Raw genomic sequence first — 25,114 nt, 5'->3', positions numbered from 1 at the left:
CAGATTCCAAAGCCACACAGTGGCTGAAAACATAATACACTCAGAAAATGGGTTTAAAATCTTGAAAATATCTAAGATGGAACACTCAATTTGAACTTCCTATATCATAACTACATTCCATTGATAAATCAACATTTTCAATCCTAATCTATTAAAAAATAGTATTTTGGACATGAACAGGACTATGATACTTTCTGTAAGCTCACTAAGCAATACTTAAAAGCACCGGAATATCACATACATAATATTTATCTCCTTTAACACCAGAAAGCATCTTACAGTGACTCAAACTTCAATGAAGACTACAAACATTCAACCAAAAGAGACCTAACAAAGAATGTTAATAAAGATATGAAGAATCTTACCCCAAAGATCTTTTTTCTCTTGCTTAGAAACTCTCAAGTGCCAATCCCACAGAACACCTTTCCTCAAGTGCAGTTTCACAAAGTTTGAGCACAAGTTTAGGAAAAAAAAAAAAGCAAAACAAAATACTCACAGATCTCTCTAACTTATCCAAATCACAGGAAATATTCCAAAGAAAAACAAGCAATTGAGAGGGAGTGCAAGTGGGGTTAATGTAAGCAGCAGCTTTGTCTCACAGAACCAAAGCAGATTTTCTTGCTCCACTTCTCAATATTGAATTAACTGCTAGTATGAGACATATCTTTGAAACAAGAGTAGAAAACACAGTCTTTATCTTACTTAGTAACCACTAAGCTTCCACCCTTGTTTCTTTCCCCTTGTAAAATACAGCCTTCCCTCTACAATTATAGAAAGTAACTATGCAGGAGACCTCCGGTAGTTCACTAGTCTATCATCTCTTAGAAGATGAAATTAAATGATCTTGGCCCATCTCCATTAGACACTGAAACTAGCCTCAAAATCTGGTGTTATATTGTCTCTACAATCCAAGTAATTTACCAAATCACTTAGAGAACTTTTGACCTATTACTAGCATTTAACTTTGTCATTAAAACTATACAGTTTCTAATGTTTTGCATGTGGAGCTTTACTTTTTAAAGTGGGCTGGTATTTTTTTTTAGCAGTAGGGGTATATTATGCAGAAGCATAACTGTTTCTGCAAACTAAAATACTCCTGTGTCAAATATGTTGATGAAAAATCATACAATTATTTTCTGTAAATCCAGAATGGACGGCATTAATTGCATCTCCGGTATTACCTCTTTTTTTCTTTTTAAAATGTTTTTTATCCTGATTATCTGTAGAATATTTAAAATAAATCTAGTGTCTCTCACATTCAGATAAAATATCCAGACAGGAAGCCATGTATTTCAGGTTCTTCCATGATGAAAAAGTTAGTATGTTGATGAAGTTACTCTATTTTCAGTTTCACTGCATAGCAATCAGCTTAAAATTAACTAAAACAGAAAAAAAAAAAAAACAGCATCTCCTCAGAGACAACAAGGGAGCATATGCAAATGGAAAGAAAGCGTATTGTTACTGAGGAACGGCTATATTCCTCAAATAAAAGTCTGATATAGGTTCATGGGCAGCGAACAGCTCTATGAATAATCTATGTATTAAAGGAGGCCCAAAACTGCATTCAAGATTAGTTTTATAAGCATTGTGTGGTTTTTATATGTTGCATATACTCATATTTAACAATTATCCTTACTATATAATTATATCATTAGGCACAATGATATGTTTTAAGAGCACAGAAAAATCAATATAGGTTAACTTCTAAATATGCATACACTAAAAAGATCACGACACTTAGGAAGGACTCTTTTGTGTATTGTCTTTTTTGTACTGTATACTGAATAATCGACACAAGCTCACTACACTGAACACCACCAAAACTGCATTTCCCTATTCTTTCACTAGGATAACAAACAGGTTTTAAAACTTTAATTGGGAGTCTTTCATTTTGACATTTCCTATCACAAAACATGAAATGCAGCTAGTAGTTAGTTACAGGTTTTCCACATCTATCAGTATTTATGTGCAATATCACAAACGTTTCCTGACTCGTTATTAGTATTAGAAGTATAGGTCAAGGGATGAAAAAGGTAACCCTATTAACAGCAATTATCCAGCTACTCAAAACTTAGAAATAAAATGGTTATGGCTACACAAAATTTGAAATAATACTAAAAATCTTACAGGAAAACAACAGTTGGATGTCTTCAAGTCCTGGGCATAAAACCATTAACTGTCATTAATGGCTTCTGGAACAGTAGCAGCACATTGTGCTTAAACATTCACCATTGCAAAGAGTCTTACCTCTCTTGCAGCAATATTGAAGAGATCTTAAAATATTTAAGACAATTTGTCCACTTTCAATGTCCCTGGGGTTTACAAAAAGCAGATGTACATTAAAAATTTAAGTTTCACAGAGCTGAGGGGGAGAGATCAGACTAGCACAGAATTAACACCAGCTGAAAAGAGCTGGGGAAGAGGTGGAAAAGGCAGGAGAGCGCTCTTCTGACTCAGGCTTCTTTGGTCCTTCTCCATGGCAAACAATGTCTAATGAGTTTGGCACTGTGCTCTGCCATTACCTCTCCCCAGCAGCATACACACACACACTCAAAAAACAGGAAGCTAGAGACCTAGGGTAAGAACTATGCATTTAACGAACAACAAATCCCAAAAGCATGCTTAAGACTGTGGAAACAATATATTTGGAAGTCTAAATCATGCAAACCATTTTTAGACACAATCATCAAACATGTAGACTTATTTCAGTTTGCACACACAAATCCTCCCCTTTACAGCCATGTGTTAAAATAACTTGTTAGTTGGTCATACAAATGACAACACCAACTACTGTGACCTTTACAATTTGTGTCATTAATTCATGACCATTTACCAATCATTATCTTTGCCCTTTTAAAGACTGCAGAGAGAATCCAATCTGGAAGCGCCCTCTAAGTAATTTGAGGGCACTAGTGAACATACAAAGATGAGTATAAGTTAGGTGAAAGAAATGAGGAAAAAAACCAAACCAAAACCAAACCAAACCCATACTAGCTAATAACCCTTAAAAGAGAAAGGAGTGAGAATAGCTTAAAAAAATCCATCACAGGTCTTCAAGAAAGCAGAGAGTAAACAAATTCAGGCAAGCCTCACAATAGGCAAGGGCAAGGAGAAAAAACAGTTACAGGGAAGCCCAAGGGAAAAAATGGAGTTATGGAACTCTCATTACTGAGCAGAATGGCCACTACATCCAAACAATCCTACTGGCTGAGTGAAGGCAGTAAAGAAGTCTACTTGGCCAACTCATGAGGCCTTCACTGACCATAAAATATAAGGGTTCAAGAAAATGAAACTAGGTCAGATTACTAAACTAGAGCATAAAAACTACCACAAGCACATAGGGGCAAGATGCTAGATAGAACAGACACAGCAAAATACAAAGATCAAAGAAGCAGTGCCATTCACATCAAAAGCCTGCCATGACCCTGAAAAGGCAGGTGTGTTAAATGCTTTTTTTTTTTTTTTTTAGTAAAGGCAACTGAGTAAATTGCTTACAAAGTTAACAGCAATGCAAAATCAAGAAAACTGGAATAAATAAAAGCTTAGAAACTACTGAAAACTTATGGGCCAGTAAGTTTAACTTCAGGTTCAGAAGTAATATTAATAGTATGCTTGTTCCAGGAAGCATTTAAAAGGAGACAGGGAAACAAAACAAGTCAATGTTTGCTAAGAACAAAACCATGTCAAACAAATTTTGTTTTACTATCAAAGGAGGTCTTCTGGAGAGCTAGAAAGAAACCAAGCTTTGTTTTAGCTTAGGACTTTTAACACTACCATACATGGAGAAACCATTGAGTCTTTAGAAATTTAGTAAAGCCTTCTTCCCCATCCTGCTGAGATCAGGTTTATTGCTGAGGAGTCATGAAAGTTAGCAGATGCTCTATGTTCAAATAGTACCTATAAGCTACATAAAGCTGCAGACCTCCAACCTTACTTTACGCATCTGTGTCATCCTTAATCCATGAGAACCAGGAAGTCTGTCATTTTGAATGCATATTTACTACAGTCAGGAAAGACTAGTTTACAGAAGCTCCTGTTCAGCATTAAAACAACACTGGTTCATCCCTTACTAAGCTGCTAACTACACTTTCAACATAGGCTTTCTAACTGGAGAACATAATTAAATAATATCCAGAACAACTGCTCCTAAAGAACATTTTGCTCACTAGTTGTCGTATCAGACTGCACATTCAGGACTTGTAATGTTTGCCCACCAGTTGTTCACTCCTCAACAATGCACTAGCACATGCATACGTGCAGCTGTGTAGTGAGCCAGACTTCTTCACAGAACGAAGGTCAATTACTATCAAATGACTGAATAGGAGCCCTGTGTCAAAATTATCCAAACCACTTTTATTAATCTAGGTTTGTAAGTCCATAAACAAAAAGGTTCAGACAATAGGAGTTGTTATAGGCTACTAAGAAAGTGCAACACGAACTTGGTCTTATAAAAATACTACTGTGAAAACAGGATCATCAATCAAGTCCTTTAAATAGCATGAGGAAAGACTTGAGCATTGCCACAGACATCATATGTGTTCTCAGGCAAGTCATATAATCTGTCTCCACTCCCAAACTTTAAAAAGAATGACAACCTCCTCTCTTTTTCAGTTGTCATGACAGTTATCATGATCTCTTTCTGAACACAATCATATTTTTAAGAATGCCACAGAAATACCTGTAAATAAGAACAAAAAACATATGCAGCTCCATTTTTTTATTTCAGTATCCTACTGATTTGCAGCAGTTCATATATTTCTAAGGATGAAAAGAGGAGTCTAAATCTTCACAAAGAACCCAAAATACCTAAGAGTCATAGTTTTCCTTTTCTGCATTTAAAAAGACAACCTATCAGAGTTCTTGCTGGTAAGCTATCACATTAAAGCTCTCTAAAAGCATATTTAACTTCAGTTTTCCACTGCCAGCCATAAATTCTCTAGAAACATTTCTTACAAGCTTAAACAGCAATATAAAAAATACAACTTAAAACCCCCAAACCAAAACAAAACAAAAAAACCCAACCAAACAAACAAAACTGCAATCCATTAGCTTAAGAGTCTAACTGCCTAGTAAACCACCAAACATGATACTGAACACATATAAATTGTGAAAAAAATTTCAAGTAGCAAGGTGAAGTAGGAAGACATATCCTTATAGACCAAGTTTAGCAACACACAAAACAGTAGTTCAAGTTTATGCTTTCAGAAAAGGATGAGTTAGAACAACTGCCATTTAATGAAGCAGTTCTCTCACTTCAGTGATTTTGTGCTCTGTTTCACGGGCATATCAGATTACTCAGAAAGGATAAAAATAAATTTTACTTCTGTCAGTCATGTGCACAAGGGGCAGCTCTGTTGTGCCCATTAGAACTTCACTCATTCCTTGTGTTAAGGAAGAATATTGAAAATGTACAAGAAAAACAATCTTCTCGAGAATGTGAGCTCATCAATGTGTCTTTTCCAAATTCTAGTCTGGATAAGAATTCATTGTCTTTGGTAGAAATGCAGAAGAATAATGAAGCTGTGCTAGTTTAAGCAAGTGGATAATGCAGTATAAGAAATGTTTACAACTGACATGGAATAAAATAAGAGCATACTGGGTCTCAGGGTGTAACTATGTGTTACTTTTTTTCAGCAGCAACTACCCTCCCACACACACACTTGCAAACAAAGGGCGAGGGGAAATGAGAACGGACATATTTTTAACACATACATTTTGGCAATCAGATCTGCAGTGCACTAACGTAAACACCTGTATATATAACTGACAGAATGGCAAGCTTTGGGACATGAGGAGAAACCAGGAACTGCAGGTGTTTTCACTATCAAATAAAAACCTAACATGCAACTAACCCATAGGCCATGGCCTGCTATGCATATAAACTAGAATGGCTGTCAGTGTACATCCACCCATGTTGAAGCAACGGAATTGAGTTCCAAATAGGGAAGTAACAGTCATGAAATTTTATTTGGTATGTAAGGAAAACAGACTAAATACACATGAAAAGTCAAATGCATCTCCCTAAGCTACAAAGCATATTTCAGAAAATTATGTATTTTTGTTGCAGCAAATGGTAGTTACTCAGTTGAGGTTTATTCCTTTTTGTAAAAAAATGTAAGTAGCCACAATCTTTCATAGCAGAGTGCTTGAGATATGTTGATAAAAAAATGATGTACAAAACAGGTAAAAAAATCCATCTTGTAACTGTATGGTTCAACAAGAATTAGCCATTCTAAGTTCAGTTACAAGAACAAAAAGCAGCAAGAGGAAGTGCTAAGTAATGCTTATACTTGTGCCTCCTCCAGCTCTGCTGGTGTTCTAGCTTGATTATGAAGCACATCTGTAAATGAAAACTTTACACAGCTTGTGGTTCAGTATTTAAGGATTAATCCTTAATAAGCATAACAGGTTGGAAAAGAAAAATATTTACTTCCTACATCAAAAAAAATCTGTAAGTTCTACAGGCTTGTCTTTGCCTTCTTTTTTCTCTGTGAATATGTCATTCAAGAGGGCACATTATTTCACAGAAGACAGTGCCCTCCAGTTTGATAAAGCCTCATTTGCCATTCAGTGTTAAATAGACACTCAGCTTAACAGGACCCTAGTAGTTCAGAGATATTAAGAAATACACTACAGCCTTAGTTTCTTAAAATGACACAAGACATCCATGCAGTGGTTACTAACACACAGTATTAACAGCCTATTTGTCACTGCTATTCTGTAGATGAAGTACACTATTTTATACAGTTATTAGAATTTGTGAAAGGACTGCAGCCCTGCAATCCCAGAGCATCTGGTATGTATAGACATGGGAACTGAAAGAAGACTGAGCACTTCAAAACAACTGCCATGTTGTGCCTGACCCATAGGAAGAAGGCTGATCATGAAGGCAAGTGAGGACATTAGACAAATACTGATTGATGAGAATAAGGGAATCATGTGCTATAGATGCCAGCCAAAGGTTTGTCTAGATTCTTGGTACTGCAGGCCAGTTTATCATTCACAATCTAACTCGTCCTTTGTGGGGGCAAAACTAACAGACTCCATAAAAGGCTCTCCAGTTATTTAAAGTTCTGGTTTATGCTTTACCTATAAACTGCAATCCTCACCTACCTACCTACATGAATGCCTTTGCTACTGATCAACTTCTAACACCAACGAGCTTGCTAATGCAACCTGTAGGTCTATAGACACACCTCCAGGTTTACAGTCTGCTCCAGTCCTGAACCAAACACTAAGCAGAACCCAAGTTTCCAAGACTGGAATGTGTAAGAAGAGCCACAGCAAACAGAACACAAGAGTGTGCAAGAAAGTAGGTATTTTAGTTTATGGGACAGTGTGGTGACATAGGCATAGGTCTTGTGAAAACTCGTAGACAAAGAATGCAATAAGTCAAGGCAAAAAGTCTGAGTGGGGAGAGACTTACACAGTAAGAGGAGGGGTGAAATGGAGGCATGCCTCCCTCTGTTTACCAAACAGCATGACACAGAGGCTGAAACTGGTATTCATAGCGTCTGAACATAGTGGGGGAACTCTTCACACTTCAGCAAAATTATACCGTACTTCTGCCTCTGTTTTACAACATGAGAAAGGGCAAATCATTCCACAACAGGCAATTCTATCATACTTAAAGTTAACTCACTACTTCAAATCAATAACATTACACCTTTCACCAACGTATTTCATAATACAGCTTTAATGCGTACTTCAGGTGCATGAAACTCAGAGGCTCTCTGCACATCAAAGGACTGAAATGAGTCAGAATGATAATCTGAAACTTTTCCTGTTTTCCCAGCTGCTCACGAGTGTAGAATCAGAAAAACCTTGAATTCACTTTGCTAAGATTGACACAGAAAGTGTTAACAGGGAGAAATAGGAATCAAACAGCCAAATGAGAAAAGGGAAGCTGAAAACACCATGTTTTCAGCAACTTTCAGAATGATCCTCCAAAGTGTAAAGAAGACCATATTAGCATACCTCACAACTGTGCCACATGTAAGTCCTGAAACTCTGCATCTCTTCAGTCCTAAAGCCTGAGTTTATTCCAGCAGGATTGGAGGTATCACCACATACTGTACCTAAGCAGCCTAATCTCCTGCCCCAACCAGAAAAGCTAGGCAGTTTGAAAGACGTTAGCATTTGCTCTCAAACGCGTAAATTTGACAAATTATACTGACAAAATACAGACATTGACCTAATTTAAAGAAGCTATGCAACACACAAGATGTTGACTGATTTTCTTAGTAGTTCTTTGGATTAAACCACGCATTCTCTTGTGGCCTTGTCACTGGAGTACAGTTATCCCAAATGACACTGTTAAAGCCTTTTGTAATAACAGAGTTATTACATCTCATCAACTTTGTGTTTCTGATGCAAGGAATAACTACTAGAAAGCATCTAAGATCAACGTGAGTAGTTATAAATTATTATAGACATTATTTCAGCCCGTATCAAGAGCAGTGAGTCATTGTCACTAATGGTTAATAAATGCACCACGACTGTGTTATCAGCTTCTCAATCTACTTTTAGTGTATGCTTTAATTTTGGGTATGAAAGGTTACTCTGCAAAGCAACTTCAGTTAGAAGGTAACAGTCTGTGCTCTACCCCAACTACAGTCACAAGTCCATTCTCTTCCAGCACAGTACAAATGCTGCCTATCACTCAATTTAAGTGGTCTTCCCATTTGTTCTATTTACCAAAGCCATTTTAAAAAAGTAAAACCTGGGATTAAAAAAATATTTCTCCCAGCACTTGCTCCCAAAAAGCAAAGTTATCAGCGGCTAAAACATGAAGACTCTCAATAAGCAGTGAATTGAAAATTATTTGCCTCCTGCAATCTTGAATAACCTCATAAAGAAAATGGAAAGATAACAGTTTGAAAGGACCTATAAATTAAGTCCAAAGAGAAATATTTATGAGATTTCAAAAATAACTCTCTCCACCAACCTGTTAGAAAGAACCCAGAACAATTCAACACCATCCAGCAATTTTGCTATATTAAAACCATTTCTCATTTTTATGAGTGATGACTAATCTTCAAAATGCAGTCTGAGAGCCATTTTTTAAACAAGCAATTCCTATTAATCTAAATATTAATATGAATAATATAATTATAAATTTCTGGCAATAAAAATTAGCTGGAAGTATCTGCTCACATTTCTACCTACAAACATTATTTATGCAGCTTCAAATGAAGTTTGTTTCTCTTAAAACAAACAAAAATAAAACAAAACCCTAAACAAATAAAAATCCAAACAGACAAACCAGTAACACAACACAAACCCAAATTTAACCAAGAGTTCTATTTTCATGAATTTATTGCTGTTAGATCATGGGTTTGTAGTACGATCCCCAGAAAGTTGATTCTTTCTCTTTCCCCCAGGCACACAAAAATGACAACTGGGCCTCCCAGAGAAAACCAACAAAAGTATCTTCTTTTTTATCATACCCATTGTCCTTCGTCACAAAAGTAACCATAAGCATTCAATGCCACCAATACATTTAATCAGAAGAGCCAAGTAAATGATTAAGTTCAGCTGTTAACTCATGAGATGTGCAGGCCACAGCCCAGCCGAAACGCTTGCTTATCAACCACTTCTGCAGTTCTTCATATAAACTGGTCTTCCCTGAATGAAAAGTTCCACAATTTTCTAAATGTTCTATTTTGCCAGTATATCACAAAAATACTCACAGATGGGTGTACTAAAGGTAGAAGAGAATGTTGCCTTGTTAATAAGCTTACTCCTGCCTTGCAATTCTACTTAGCCTTTCTGATCACTCATCTTAAATTCCACTGTCATTTGAACCCTTTATGGCATGCCTGGACAAATGCAAGGACTTGGATGTTGTTTTACAGGCTGGGCTTCCTGCCAAGTCTGCTCCACATACTTCCCTGGCCCACTAGGGCAGCTTTGGGCAACAACTCCCATATTTATATCACTGCAGTGAACAGCCAAACTGCTGCTTAGCACTGACCCGGGCCCATTCTACTCTCACTTCTCAGTCATTCACGGCAACACAACTTATTTGGCCACTATTCAGGTGGGATATGATAAACTGCTTTCGGTTGTACAATACAAACAATAGGAAAAAGACCATCAAGCTTTAAGCAGAGGGCTACTTTGAAGAAAGAGCGAGAGCTTATTTCTAATTTTCACAAGTATGTAAGTTAAAAACATTAGCACAAATGCTTTTGTGTCCTGATCATCTCCCACATCGCAGCTCAGGATTCATTTGCACTATGCCCATAATTCACATGGGAGAGAAGGGTACAGAGGGTGAGGTGCGACTATAAATTTAAACATAAGTGAAATTCTGTTAAACTAGAGGTAATTTTCAAATTCCTGCACTACATAGAGACTCACTACAGTGATTCTCAAGGCACTATGTAGTGACTCAAGAACCCTATGCCAAACCATAAAAGTTATTAAATTAGGTCAGGTGCAACTGCAACTGCTTCACAAGTGCACACAAAAGAATTTGGTATTTTCTCAAATGGTCTTATACTGGCCAAGCTTTATCCAAACAAGCAAAACTTCATTCAGTGTAAATAAACCACAACATATTCAAACACATCAGCTTCCTAGAATTACACCTTAATCTGCTAGCCCCAGTGGCCAGGCAATTCTGCCTCCACTGACACCAGATTTTACTTCAACACACATTTTCCTCTGGTTCTCCCTCAGTGACTGTCCAAGCTATCCTGAAGTCACAAGGTTCTTGTCACAGACCCTCTATTTTTGGCCAAATGCAGCTGTTTGGTTTTGCCTCCTCCCCTCCATCAAGAGATTATATAACCACACTCCAGTGCTGATTTGCATTGTGTCAATCTTTTACGTGCACAGACACCAGCATCCGCTAGCTTGTAAAATAAAATGATAGCAACTAAATTTCCCTCACATGGTGGTTCCCATCTCAGTATCTAAATAATAAACAAACATATCTGTTAAAAAGTATCATTTATGTCTAAGGCAGAAAGAAAAGAAACAAACTCCAGCAACTTGTCTGTTTATTCCTTTCTCATAGTTGCATCAGTTGATCCTTGTGAGCACTCTTTGTATAGCAAAGATTTACAGACCAGCACAGACAGCTGTATTTGTCTGGATAGCTCAAATTATACATATTAACCACAGAGCTACCATTTTGTGGTAAGACTGTCTCTTACCCATTTATATGGGCAACCAAATCAAAACAGAATAAAAAGCCTTCAAAAAAAGGAATAATACTCCAGGTGAACTACGTAAGTGTGCAAAGTGGTCTATTAAAAAGACTTCGGAAGAACATATCTCACGAGGTTTTTTTTGCTCAGTTAAGGAAAGCAAACTTTGTAGCAGTTCTGGATCAGAAGTACGTGATCACAAAAATGAATTTCACCAACAGCAACCCTCATTCAGCTCACACCTCAAGTCCACAATTACTACCAGCATCCAGCCCTTAATTTTCCACTCAGTCCAATTACGAGCCTCCTCTCTTTCCTACCACAACTTGGCTTTCTTAGTACTGCTTACCTTAATCAGCATCTTAGGGAAAATAACAAAAAGTACAAGCATACTGCAAACTTCTGTAAACAGCTTAGGCTGTTTTCTGTTCTCTACCAGCAATCCCAGCCAGCAATACCTGCCATGAACACACACTTAAAAGTGAAGAATACTTCACATATTAACGATCAAGGCAAATCTGTAAAGACTAGTTTCATGGTGTTATTTATGTACAAATCATTGAGTTTAAGACTTTTAATACATATCTAAATTACTTCTATTATAGTGCTAGGTTTTGCTACAGAGATCTCTCCTTAGCTACTAATGAAATAAAAAAAAAAAAAAAAAAAAAAAAATCAGTGCCTGTTATCACTTCAGAGCGCTTAACACATAGGCAGCAGGCAACTGCTGAGCAGCCCAACAGTTCACATGCTCATAGAGAGAGAAGGTCTGGCATGGTAAGAAAAGATCAGATATTATTTTGACAGTCAGCAAAATGTGTATTTCAATCCTGATATTCAGTAACAGCCTCAAACCAATAAGCTAAAAGCTGTAAGCTAGAAGGAAAAAAAAAAAAAAAAAAAAAATTGAAGGGGAACATGAGTAGTTTTCAAATAAACTAAAGATCCTAAGCCAGCAATACTGTCCTTAACCAGAGCGAGGCTCCAGCTCACAAAGATGTTTTGAACTGTCATTAAATTCATTACAGAATGAGGATATTCTTAATACTTTTCATACCACACTGTCCAGGAGAAAAGTAAGAGAGATTGTAAGGCTCATCTGTAACAAGATTACTACACAGTATTACTTAACCATATATTAAGTCACAGGAAATATTCAGAACCCCTTTTTCAGCTTCTTCCACAGTTTCCAAGAAAATAAACAAGACATGATGAACCAGCAGTTCAAGGAGGGTACTTTTATCAGTATTTTTAAAGCACTCACATAATGCAAAAACAAATAAACAAAATAAACCATGGATAATTACTTATATTAAAAGATAATATTAATTTCTCCTCCTTCACCCCACAAGAACAAAAATTTCACACAGTACTCTTGTTTTCCTGTCTTTCACTCTAGAAGACTTCATCAGAAATAATAAGGCACATTTTAGACAGAATTCTAAACAGCGGTATCAATAATGCAGTCAGAATTTCCCAAGTAATTAAATAATTAATTTTCTGAATATTGAACAGTTTGCAGCCTCTCACTTTAAGTCAGTCCCCATTTTACACACCAACAAAAACTGTATTTTGGATGTTACAGAACCTTACAAGATCCTGAATTCCCAGCTTAGTACTACATACTCCAAGTTCTTTAAAGGCCCTTATCCTGCAAAAACTCCTTTGCCGAATTAGAAGATGAACCCTTAAAATAAAAATTCTGCTAAAGAAACAACCACAGCAACCTGTATTTGCTCCTCTTTTGCACAGTTTGGTATTAAATAGTGTACTGCTTCTTCAACAGGTTTTAACAGTACCTGTGAAGACCTTAATGCAGTTTGCTTAATGCTTAAATCCTAGGCAAAATTCCCAAAACCACAGAATCATAGAATAGTTAGGGTTGGAAATGACCTTAAGATCACCTAGTTCCAACCCCCCCACCATGGGCAGGGACACCTCACACTAAACCATCCCACCCAAGGCTTCATCCAACCTGGCCTTGAACACTGCCAGGGATGGAGCATTCATAACCTCCCTGGGCAACCCATTCCAGTGCCTCACCACCCTAACAGGAAAGAATTTCCTCCTTATATCCAATCTAAACTTCCCCTGTTTAAGTTTTAACCCGTTACCCCTTGTCCCGTCACTACAGTCCCTCATGAAGAGTCCCCTCGCGCAACCCTATAGGCCCCCTTCAGATACTGGAAGGCTACTATGAGGTCTCCACTGTACAGTGCTGCAAAACTGAGTGTAAAGCGGGTGGCGGCATCATTCAAGTTAAATTATTCCAATGTCACGTATTACATCCTCAAAATCTCTTCATTAAAAAGGCCAAACCTGGTGGCATCTCAAATAAATTCTACTTTTGGTTACTGGGGGCATGAATTATTTTGTCAGAAAAGGATCGTGCAAAGACTGCAGTATTAAAGTACAGACTTTCAGCACCCTTAAACCACCTTTCATGCATTCTTCTCTGCAGCACAAGCTACAACTTTCAGATCAAGCACACAAGCACTGCTGCAGAACATTAATCTCCATTTCTGCCATTTAGCACAAAACTAAGTATTTTAGTTCTGCTATCCTACAACCATCTGAAATTGTCCTGCATAATAACTCAGAATTCCAGTTGATTTAATTACTCTTATTGTTCTTTTAATGTCATAAAAAGGGTAATCTATTGCCTACAACTTGCATTTTCTTAGTAATTCAGAAATCAAAAGTATAGTAAAGGAAATGGAAGAATAGCTCACTTTTTCTTGCTTTTGATTAAAAATCAGTTAAAGATAAAATATGAAAGTATATATTATATATACTCATATAAAAAAGAATAAAATTCTCAGAACACTGCAGTAGTCTAAGCATAAATGAAAGCATTAATGTAGATTTCCGTGTTATTTACACAAGAACTTTGTAATAGACACTTCTTCAACAAGGATGCCAATTCCAAACTTCTAGAGATACAGCACAAGACATGAGAAAGTGTCAAGTGTTCTCCATGATTATGGAAGACTCAGTAATTTTAGTATTATTTATTTCAAATTCAGCAACTTCCTCTGTGACCTGCATATTTTATTATTAGCATCCATTAGGAAAAAAAATGCACTTAAGTTTACTTTGCTGCACAACAGACATCATCACTGAAACAAGTGATAGGCAATTATTCAATATATGCTTAAGGGACACGCAGGAAATTTTGTTCGTCTAGCTAATACACTTGGAAGAGGGAGAAGTCCTTTCTTGGATTCAGTCTAGCTCTTTGTATGTAAACTACATGGGCAGAACCAACAGCTAAACTCTGGCAATCCCTTCAATAGGATACTTGAAGGCAGAGATCTATTCTAATCCTTGCCTCTGAAGGCCGTATCTGTGAACAGCAGGTGACACCATCTCCAGTATTCTGCAAAAACAGTGGAATTACTGAGTTAGAGACACAAATGATGGATTTATTACTGAAAGCTCCAGCAAACAGACCTGAATATCACAGTTTCAAATCTGCCTTAAAAATTGTCTGAATTTACCAAGCTTGGAAAATTCCCTGTATTCAGAGTAGTATCTGAACTGCTTATGGAATGCTACCAAAATACAAATATTAAAGAAGTTAACTGAGTATCATTAGTATTTCCAGTTTCCTCAGCAACTTTTTTCTCACTCTCATCTATCATCGACAGAGAAGCATAGCTGAGACCACTAATGTTATATGAATAGAATAGTAGTACGGGTGTCAGAATTACTTTTGTTGTAATTTGTTAACATTCATCATTGTTTTCCTGCAGTACTGTAATGCACTTATTTAGCCAGCAGAACTCAACCCCTCTTCCCAACAGCACCATCTACTAAGTTGGAAAACAGGCAAAAGAAATCTCTCCTTATCTGATGGAATCTGTAAACTAAATCACAGCATCAAGTCAGTTAGAGATTTTGTACGAAATCCGCCCTGAGTGTTTGCGTTGGATTACACACAGACTGTATCAAACTGATTTGTTTTCCAACCAACTTATGCAGACAACCAAGTCAGAGAACAAAACAACATGGCTGCAACACTTAGCCTGTATAGTAGTGATTCAGAGCTACCTTATCATCTATCCAGTTAGACTTAAGATAGTGCATTACCAATTAATACTTATTTCAAGTAGGTCAGAAAAAACAGCATGCAGCCATAGAGGTCTGGTATAGCTACAGACGGCACAGCTGGCTCTTATTGATTCTCCACATCATGATTTGCAAGGAATACTTTATTTCCTGTGGTTTAGAGAAATATGAGCTGTTCTAAAAGGGATTTTCAGGCTTCAGTATTACAAAACAGAATAAACTGGAAACCCTCTGAAATATGTGTATATACCTGCCCATAGGGACGCAAATAGCCATCACATCCCACGTGCCATGTTTTGCCCATCCACACGTATATACACACACGTACACAAAGTTTGTAAGCACACACCGGAGTAACTACGATGCTTTTCGTACAGGGAACCGGTCGGTCGAAACTTTCCATCTCAGAGCCCCGGCAAGTCTCCAGTGAAGACCCATTAGTCTAGTCGCTCCCTGCCCGGTGCCAAGTTTAACGGCACGCTCCCCAAACCCTGCGGGGCCACCGGGGCCGCCACAGAGGGAAATAGCCGCCGGCTCCCCGCCGCTACCTGCGCCGGGCCGAGAGGCCGCCCGTGTGGGGGGAGGGAGCCAGGCCCACCCGATCCAACACGCCCCCCGCCAAGGCAAGGCGCCTGGGGCGGCTCCTCCGGCGCAATGCCCGCTCTAGGGTCCCTCTTCCCACATAAAGTTGTACCGGAGGCGGGCGGCCCGGGGAGCCCCGGCCCCTCCGCTGCTCCAAATCCGGCGCCGTGAGGCGGTCGCAGCCTGAGTGAGGAATGACGTCCCCCCAGCCCCGCTCCGGTCTCCCACCTCCTGCGTCAGCGGGACAGGCGGCAGCCCAACCCTCCCCGCTCTCGCCCTGAGGAAAACAGCAAACGGAAAGCCGATCCCGCTCCCGGGCCCGGCGGGAGGGCAGCGGCGGCGATCAAGCTGTAGATGAGGAGCGCACCTGCAGGCCCCAGCGGCGGCCCGGGGCCCGGCTGCCCGTCCTCCCCGAAGATCAGCCTGAAGTCGAACTCATCGGCGGCGCCGCAGTTTGCCGTAGTCATGGGTTTGGCCGGCGAGGCGAACCGAGACGCCGTCACCCTGCCGGGCCGCGTCGGGCTGCACTGGCCGCCGCCGCCGCCGCCGCCGCCCCTCAGGGCCGCCTCATAACACAGGATGGCGCCGCGGCCTGAGGGGACACAGAGGGAGACACGAGTAGGGGCGCGAGCGGCGGCTCCAACCCCAACGCAAGCTCCCGTACCCGGGCGCCTTCTGTCACTCAGCGGCGACGGCGCCTGCTACGGGCCGCCGCTGGCCCCGCCCCGCCGGCCCCGCCCCCGCGCCGTGGAGCGCCCCGGCAACCCCGCCTCCCGCTACGCCACCGTGCCCCGCCCCGCCCCGGGCCGGCGTTTCCCACAGTTGGTTCCCCCCCCGCCGCTCTCACACGGTGACGTCGGCGACACCGGCGGCGCCTCGTGACCCGCGCCGGCGCCGAGGAGGGGGGGGGGGGGGGGCACGCCTCGCGGCAGGTCACGTGGCTCCGAGAGGGGCGAGCCGCGGGGGCCGCCGGGGGCTGTAGTTGGTTGGTTGTAGTTGGCTCTGGTTGGCTGTAGTTGGTTGGTTGTAGTTGGCTCTGGTTGGCTGTAGTTGGTTGGTTGTAGTCGGTTCTGGTTGGCTGTAGTTGGTTGGTTGTAGTCGGTTCTGGTTGGCTGTAGTTGGTTGGTTGTAGTCGGTTCTGGTTGGCTGTAGTCGGTTGTAGCTGGTTGGCCGGGCTGCGCCAGGCTCCCAATCCGCGGGAGCCAGCTGACGCAAAAGGGCGGGGCAGCGGGGCGCGGGCGCCACGTGTCCCTCTGCCGCCGCAGAGCTGCGCCGCCGTGCTTCAGGCTGCGCCGCTTCGGGAGCCGGTGCGTGAGCGCTGCCGCAAGGCGTAAAGCGCCTCCCGAGAGTGGAGGAACGCGGGTTTCGTGTTAGTCTGCCAGAGTATCGCGTGTGAATAGGTGGTGCGCTTGGCACCGATTAGCAACTCGGGTAATTAGATAGGTTGGCTTGAGCTGAGGAATGCGGCTGGGATAACAGATGCTGGCTGAAGGACCCTAAACTGTTAGCTGCTTACTTTCCAGGCTCCTTGGAAACAGCAGCGGTGCAGCAACTGCGAGGATTACTCCTTAGCAACTTGTGGCATCAGTAAAGGGAGCCACGGCGGCGTTAGGAAGGGCACACGTGTTTCAGAATACTCTGCCTGTGCAATAACATACCATCACCTACGCTTTTGCTTTGTATTAAGGTTGAAAAACAGAAGGGGGAAGAGTGGGGAGGGACAAAAATAGACTAAGTTGTTTTTCTAGCTGGAGCGTCTGTTCCTAGTGTGGATGATGGTGCAGAAACCATGACTGGCCTGATGTGCCTGGAATTTGCAGTCTAAGAAATCCCAGGACAACTTCGTGAAACCATCAGTGAGTGCTGTGGAATTAAGTAAAAGATTAATCCTCAATTATGTAGTTTAGGTTGATCCTAGGTTTCTGCTGAAAGCTGGGATTGATAGGAATTAAGCTACTGGCAGTCAGTAGCATTTGTTTATAGTTACATAGTGTTCACAGTTTTATTTATGTTACAGAATGAAAGGTGTACTAACCAAAGATTCATTGCTGTATCCTTTAAACATCGAAGGACAAGATTTAATTACTTGATTAAATAATTAACTGGAGTATGAGCATGTGGAAATTTTAGATTTGCCTGTTAATATTGTTTGAGTCATAAATAACTAATGCAAATTGTTTCTGTGCACAGGGTCTTTTTGCACTTGTTGTTGTTCAGGCATATCATGATCCCATGCATAGATTTGTATCTAGATGCTCTTTTTTACAGACTGAACAGAAGTGAGAAAAGAAGGCTCACATTGGCTACAGTGCAGGCTTTTACAAGAGCTCAATTAATTCTAACTGTGCACTCCTTGGGGAAGATGGGTAATTTATGCTGAAGAAAGCAAGCCTAAATAAAAAGCTACTTTGTGACCCTGCAATTCTGGTGGAAATAGCATCATATTAAAAAATACTGTGTAGAACTTGGGACAGGAGGAGCTTGCTCAAGTAAAAATGGGAAGCTGCTTCTAGTGCCCAGCATACAAAGCAGCCATTTGTTTATCTCCTAACAAACACACAGTCCTTTCAACTGTCACTTCCCTCACACCACTAGCTATTTCTTTACCTAAAACACATGAGCAACTAGAACTACTGTTCCTACAGTATGTAAAGGTTGATGGTCTTGTTAGGGTAGCCAGCTTTCTCTCCTGAAGGAAGCCTGTTGGCCTGAAGCTTCTTTTTACCTCTAAATCCAAGGTCATGTAGCAAGAGAAGCTGGAAAAGAATGTGTAATTGGATTAACTGTGGTTAAGAAAAACCCTTGTGCATTCTTAAATGAAAATAGGTCTACGATGAACAATTCAGTCAAATACACTTTATATAAAATGCTGCTTATTTTTGTCTAAAAACTTTTGCTTAATCTTTCATATTTTCAAAGCAGATACATTAGAATTTGTCTATGGTTAAATAATTGTTGTGTCAGATTACATCAGGTTGAGTAACCGTGGCGGTTTCCTGTTCTGCTATACCAGTAGGTTGGTCGTTATGCCTGAGAAAAATACAACCAAACTTGTTCTCTCCATAAGGGGAAATGTGAACACAAATGTTTGTTGATAAGATGTTCTGAGTATATTTCTAAACAGTAGGCTACATGAAAAATATATATATTATTGTCTTGTGCCTTTCCCTTAACTGTAAAACAAATGTTCTCTCCCCTGTTTGGGATGGTATTCATTCATTCAGAAACTATGAGGCAGTGTTTTTGTGCTGCCCACTGTTGTTAATTAAAAAGAAAAAGGACTATACATCCTAAAATAATTGACTATCATGACCATCTATCTAACAAGAATTTACAGAATATGTGAAAGGTGGCATTGTGAGCAATTAAGTTATTCAGTCGTCTTCATTCAGCTTTTTACATTGAAATCATATATATCTGCCCATGTTCAGAACTTCCATTTCTTGCCAGCAATATCCTTTCTTTTTGTCATCTTCACCCTATTTTTCATTTTGCTGTCTCTGTCCCACTGCACCAAAACATGCACACTTCCTGTTTGAATTTATAAAAAAAGCCCCCACCTTCAATTCCTTTCTATACAGCTAAAGAGCAATTGGGGCATGACTGAGAGTGAGTTGGCAGAAGCCCTGAAATGACTGACGTGAGCTTACGTCAATTTGGAGGGACTTATGTCAAGCTCTGTACTTGAGGCCTGTGCCTCATGGATGGCTGATTTGGCTTTTGCTTGCTATTGAGAGGTGAAACAGTAGCAGCAACTTTATTTCACTTGTGGTTTTGTAAGCAGGGGCACTTTTATTGATTCATTTACTTAATATGCATAGGTGGTTTCTGTCCTAGCTGCTTTTAGGCTGCGTTATTGCATCCAGATGGGGATACACCTTGATCTGGTCAGAAGCTGGAGTTATTGCATGTGCCTCAAGAAGGAAGGAATGTGCTTCCTGTGGTATTTGAATCCTTTCCAAACTGGGGCTATTTTCTAGGCGTGTTGTTACTTTCTGCTCCAAAAACCTGAGGGCTCCATTGTGCGGTGTTTTATTTTCCACACATCATCCTATGCTGGATAGCTAGGAATTCTGGATCTGCAGCCACATCCCAGATCTGTATTTGTCTTGGAGTAATAGGGATTCCTCCCCCTTTCCTATGGGCAGCAAATCAAACCCAGCTGTGCAATTGTAGCCAGAGTAGGCTTTGGAAGAAGCATGGTCAGGCATTTGTTCCGCATGATTCAATAGTCCAAACAGCCTCAAATTAAGAATATAATGCATAAGGTTGTGTTTCATGTGCTTGATCTCATTCCCATTTGTGATTGAATCTGGACCAGTTTAGAAGCCACACACACCAGTGTGGCATAGAAAGGGCAGATGAGAAAGCAGAGAGAAAGACTCCCAGAATCAGCGGATACTACTGTTCCTTGGCTTGTGTCTATGGTCATGCCTTTTATAGCTGCTATTGAAGAAAGTACAAGGGAAATTTTTTGACCAGTGTGAATACTTACACACTTAAACTCATTTGCAAATGGCATACAAACAAAATATCATTCCTTTATGTCTCTTACAGCTAATAAGGCACATCCATTTTTTTTATGCTTGCTGGATGGTATTACATGGGAGAAAGACACTACCTCCATAAAGAGTCTACATTCAAAAAAAGTTAAATTGAGCAATCATATAGGAAAGGGGCTTGCTTTCTGCACACAGGGTCATAGGTTATTGATATTTTATATGTGACATCTGGCATCTTAAATAATTTCTTTGGCTAATTACCAGTGCCTGCGTGAAATACGAAACTTCTGCCATTTGGGAATTAAAACGAAAACAAAAACAGAAGTAGATTGCATAGCATTGGAAAGGTCTGTAGGAAAATTAGGAGTTGTCCTAATTGAGGCATTAGAATACATGGTAATAGAAGATAGAGTAAAAGGGAGGCATGTGACAGAACATGGATGAATTTTATGTTTCCAGTGAAAATCCTTTTCAGACTTCCTGAGCCATGACCGTTCATTACAGCACTTCTATCTACATCTTGTGCTCAGTGTTTGATCAGTGATGCATTTGTAATAGCAAGATTACAAAGTCTAAAGGAGAAAAAGATTGCCTACAAGGTGTGTGTTGACAAAACAATACCTACATAAAAACTTAATGAGGTCACACTCACAGTCTCATTTAACCATTTTACAGTTTTCCCAAGAAGTTCCATCGCTCTCCTAAACTTAACTGCAGACATATTTGTAGACTTTAATATCTTTTTCTTCAATATATTTATACATTAAACAACCCTTGCTTTGCTTTATTGTTTGTTTAATTCTGCCATGTAAAGCAGACATTACTTCATAAAGTTTGCTGCTGCTTTATGTTCCTATAGTTTTACAGAGCAGGTTGGAATCCCCCCCATCACACATGTTAAAAAGACTAGAAGGTCTGGAAATCTGGCATTTATCTGCATGGCTTTTTTCAAAAACTTACATTCATAGTATTTTGCTGTCAGATCATCAAGTAAAAGCAAAGTAAAGTTATCAGCTACATTATTACTCATATCAATATATAAGGACTTTCCAGGCATGAGTATTTGCTTCGGAAATGATTGCTTTTACAGATACCTTAGAGTCTTATTACAAAGCCTAAAGTGGTTTGTGAGTGAAATCAGATGACAATCGAGGTTGCTACCAGAATGAGAACAAACTCCTCTAATGCACAGTGATGTTTGCATAAGATAAAATATTTGTGGAAACTCAAATGAGGTTTCATAAAAGCTCTTAAGCTTGATACAAAGACTAACGCAGCATTTTACTTACTTTTCCAGATTTTAACTTCTTTTTTTGACTGTTCATTAGCCAGCAGACAGTCCTCTGGTACATGACCGGGATATAGAAAATACAGATTCTATTCCAAGCTTTTAATTTCTTGTAGTCTAATTTTCAGACTTTCTCAAAGCAGCACAAATAACTTGCTATTTATATAGACTCTGAAAACACTGCTTTTGTTTTGCTTTAAGGTGAAGGTAATAAAAATTCTATTGTTCCTCTTCTCGCTTAGATTGGAAATGCCTCCAAGTAAGGACCCTCAAGTCCGGAATACTTCTTATACACTGTGTTTGAAGAGTCAAGCAACCTGGCTAGATGATATAGGCTAATATTTCTCTTTGTACTGGAAAAGGAGAAGCATCACACAGCTGTTTATTAGTGCAAAATGGAACTCTGAGCCTTTAGCTATTCTACTGTAGGATCTATACATACTGTGATACTGCTGTGATATGGTTTTGTTTTGTTCAAGTGTAATGTCTGTGCAGATTAAGGTGCACCAGTTTTTCTGTATTCCAGATATATTAGATGTTCTTTGATTAGCTTAGAGACAACCACAATCTCATATGCTTAAGTCATTCCTCCTTTTAAATTGTAATTTAATAAATGATACATAGCCCTTGCTTATCAGTAAATTAAGGTTTCTTTATCAGTATATTAGTTGTCTTCAGGGGTAGCAAAAGAACATTTTCCCTCTTTACAGCTTTTCACCATAATTCACAATAAGCAACCAAAATAAATTTATTACTAATCTTTTATTGATAGGTGTATTTCCAGGTTTCTGTACAAAGCCTGAGGGGATCACTGTTCAGTGAGGAGGTCTGTCAGCCTTGATCAAGTCACTCTTTCATTCTTGACTCAGATCAGACTAAGCTAACATAAAACAATAGCTTTTAATGGTATGGAAAACTTTAAAGGCTCACTGGTAGTTTGGATGTTCAGCGTCTACCTTTCCTTCATGGAACTGGATCTGTTTCGTAGTCATTAGATCACACATGCTTGCACCACTTGCCTGATGAGCTTTCTGACCCAAATGCTTAATCTGGATACAAGACGTTTCAGCTGAGAGGCAAGAGGCATTGAGCAGAATTGCCATATGCCAGCTGTGGCAGGTGCTTTTCTGCCTTTTTTGCTGTGAACCATTCCAGTATAAAGTCAAACAGACCAGCCAGGTGGTTTACATTTATTTTTCCCTTTGCATTGGAATAGGGGCAGTAGTTTTCATTAGCAGCTCCTGCCTCTCAGTTGTTTAGTTGATTGAGTTTCCGCCTGGCTTGCTGTCCAGATTGTGTGTAAGGGCGTTGATTCTTCTTTGGCAGAGCAAAGGCTGGGAGGTTTAATTCAGTCACAGAATCAATCCTTATACAGTATGTCATCTGATATTATGCTGCTAGTATCGGTCTGTATCTTTCTGCTCTAACCCCTTCCCAGGAATGGGCTTAGCTGCAACCTCTGCCTCCTTATGTGTCAGACTGGATTGGGATAAAGGTACTGCTATATATTAAAAATGTATGGAAAGTAGAAAAGACAGAACACAGAAAGGAATTACTAAGTATTCTTCCAAGCTGGATAATGAGATATTCTATTAAGGAAGTGATCACAGCAAGTTGTGGAAGAATATCACTCAGTAATGTCTCACCCATTTAAAATTAATTTATTTTTGCTGTATTTCCAGATCCTGTATATCAGTTCACCAGAGGTGTATAAACAATGGTTAAGCTGTTAATTTATATTGAACAAAACAGCAGAGTTTCAGTGAGTGCTCATGTGAGACTTCTATTTTGAACACATGTTAAAAATCCATTTTATCCCAAGGATTCATATCATACAGTCAGTCCTTTTGCTTTCATTATAAAAAAGGCCACAGATGTTTTAATATGAACAAATTATCTGCCTGCAAATGCAAAATGAAATGCCTGACCTGCTGCTTCCTCCTTTAGAGACCAAGGCTTGTTGCTCCCATACGTTAAAAAGAAGTAATACCAATAAGCCACAAGGTGGTAATTAATGATAAGCTACAGAACAAATATTTTCAGGTTAAAAAAAACAGTAAGAAAAGACTAAACTTGTTAAATTCAACATCATTACTTTATTTGATCAGTAAATAATTCTATGAGGACCTTACCAAACTTAAATAGATTATCTTCCTATTATAAAATGAAATTTGTCTGAAACAAATGTGTAAGCCATGACATTAACAGTGATTCATGTTAAAATAAAGAATAAGTCCATTCTAAAGCATGACACAGTCTTTTGAGGGTTGAAATTCTTTTTCTTTTTCTCATGTACTTCAGTGCATAATGCCCTTTTGAGGCATTAAAATTGCTTGAGATTGACAGACTGAAGATACGGTTAAGTGTAAAATATGTTGTGTGCCTTTATTACTTAAACTGTTGTCCACTTTACACTTAGAGTGTTTGAGACTGCACTGGTTACTGGCAAAAAAAATAATTACTAATTTTATTCTTAATCAGTTTGGTCTTTTTTATAAAGCATTTGCTGATATCAAGGCTCACAATCTGTTGATTGATCAAAAACCAGCCTACAATTGCAAAACTTGTAATTGGAAAATTGCTCAACATGCAGGCTACTTCCTAATCCCGTCAATTACATCTAGTTTCTGGCCTTGTTAGGCAAAAATGGCATAGCAGTTGCATCCAGAATGGTAGTAACAACTGGGAGGGAAAGAATATAAGGTAATAGAAACTGGTCATCGCCATGATAAAGGTAAGTGATTGGTAACAAGTAGTTTAATATCCCTAGTTGAAAGGCACTATATCAAAGTTCAAAGCCATTTAGGGAGAACATAGAATGGAAGATGAAAAGTATATTCAAAAATCTCTATACACTATACATGTAATATCTACGAAGTTATAGAACCAGAGCAAAACGATGTTTTCTCCTTGAAAAATTAAGTTCCTTAAACAAAAAAACCCAAGAAGGAGACAAGGTTTGTGAAAGATGCTGAGTTGACAACTCCAAAGAAAAGTAATTAGCACAAAACCTGGTTTAGGCAGCAAATTATAAACAAACTGGTGCCCTACATTGTGAACTCCAGTAAGTACACTACAGCAATCTTTGGTCCATAGCAGGAAGACTGACATTTGCAATAATGATACCAGAGATGTAGATGGAGGTATCTGTAGTATATTGCCATCTGCAGACAATATCAAACACCGCTAAACTATTTGCTGGAAATAGATTCATGTCAGAACTGGTTTGGTATGGCTTCAACTGATATCCTGAAAATTAAAGTGATGACACAGACTTCTGCAAACCATCTTCAAGGCCTTTTCCACAGATGTAAGACTAAAACAAACCAGAGTTTTAGCAATGACTGCTATGAGACAAGTATCTGGATGAAAAAGAATGCAAAACCCCTGAAGATAAGGGGTTCTGAAATCAGAACTATTGCATGACACAGAGTAAAATACTCTTTCATGGGAACATAATGAGGTTTTAAAGATAAGATTTTTATAAAGATAATACAATGGGGGAAAATGCA

General features: G+C 39.3%; 1 protein-coding gene and 1 long non-coding RNA gene across 3 annotated transcripts in view; one reads left to right on the top strand and one right to left on the bottom strand.

The window, feature by feature from the left end:
- Positions 1-16,484, bottom strand: part of NFATC3 (nuclear factor of activated T cells 3) — a 76,647-nt gene extending 60,163 nt beyond the window's left edge. For both annotated transcript variants that reach the window (XM_065662238.1, XM_065662239.1), the window contains exon 1: positions 16,180-16,484. In XM_065662238.1, coding sequence (XP_065518310.1) covers positions 16,180-16,279 — 100 coding nt within the window. In that variant the 5' untranslated portion in view covers positions 16,280-16,484. The remainder of the gene's footprint in view (positions 1-16,179) is intronic.
- A 594-nt stretch (positions 16,485-17,078) lies between these two features.
- On the top strand, positions 17,079-22,244 carry LOC136005551 (uncharacterized). Its single transcript, XR_010608799.1, has 2 exons — positions 17,079-17,668; positions 21,845-22,244. It is a non-coding gene; the product is annotated as an uncharacterized LOC136005551 (long non-coding RNA).
- The last annotated feature ends 2,870 nt before the right edge of the window (positions 22,245-25,114 follow it).

Source organism: Lathamus discolor, chromosome Z (assembly GCF_037157495.1).
Source record: "Lathamus discolor isolate bLatDis1 chromosome Z, bLatDis1.hap1, whole genome shotgun sequence".
NCBI lineage: Eukaryota > Metazoa > Chordata > Aves > Psittaciformes > Psittacidae > Lathamus > Lathamus discolor.
This window is presented reverse-complemented; position numbering and strand designations above follow the sequence as displayed.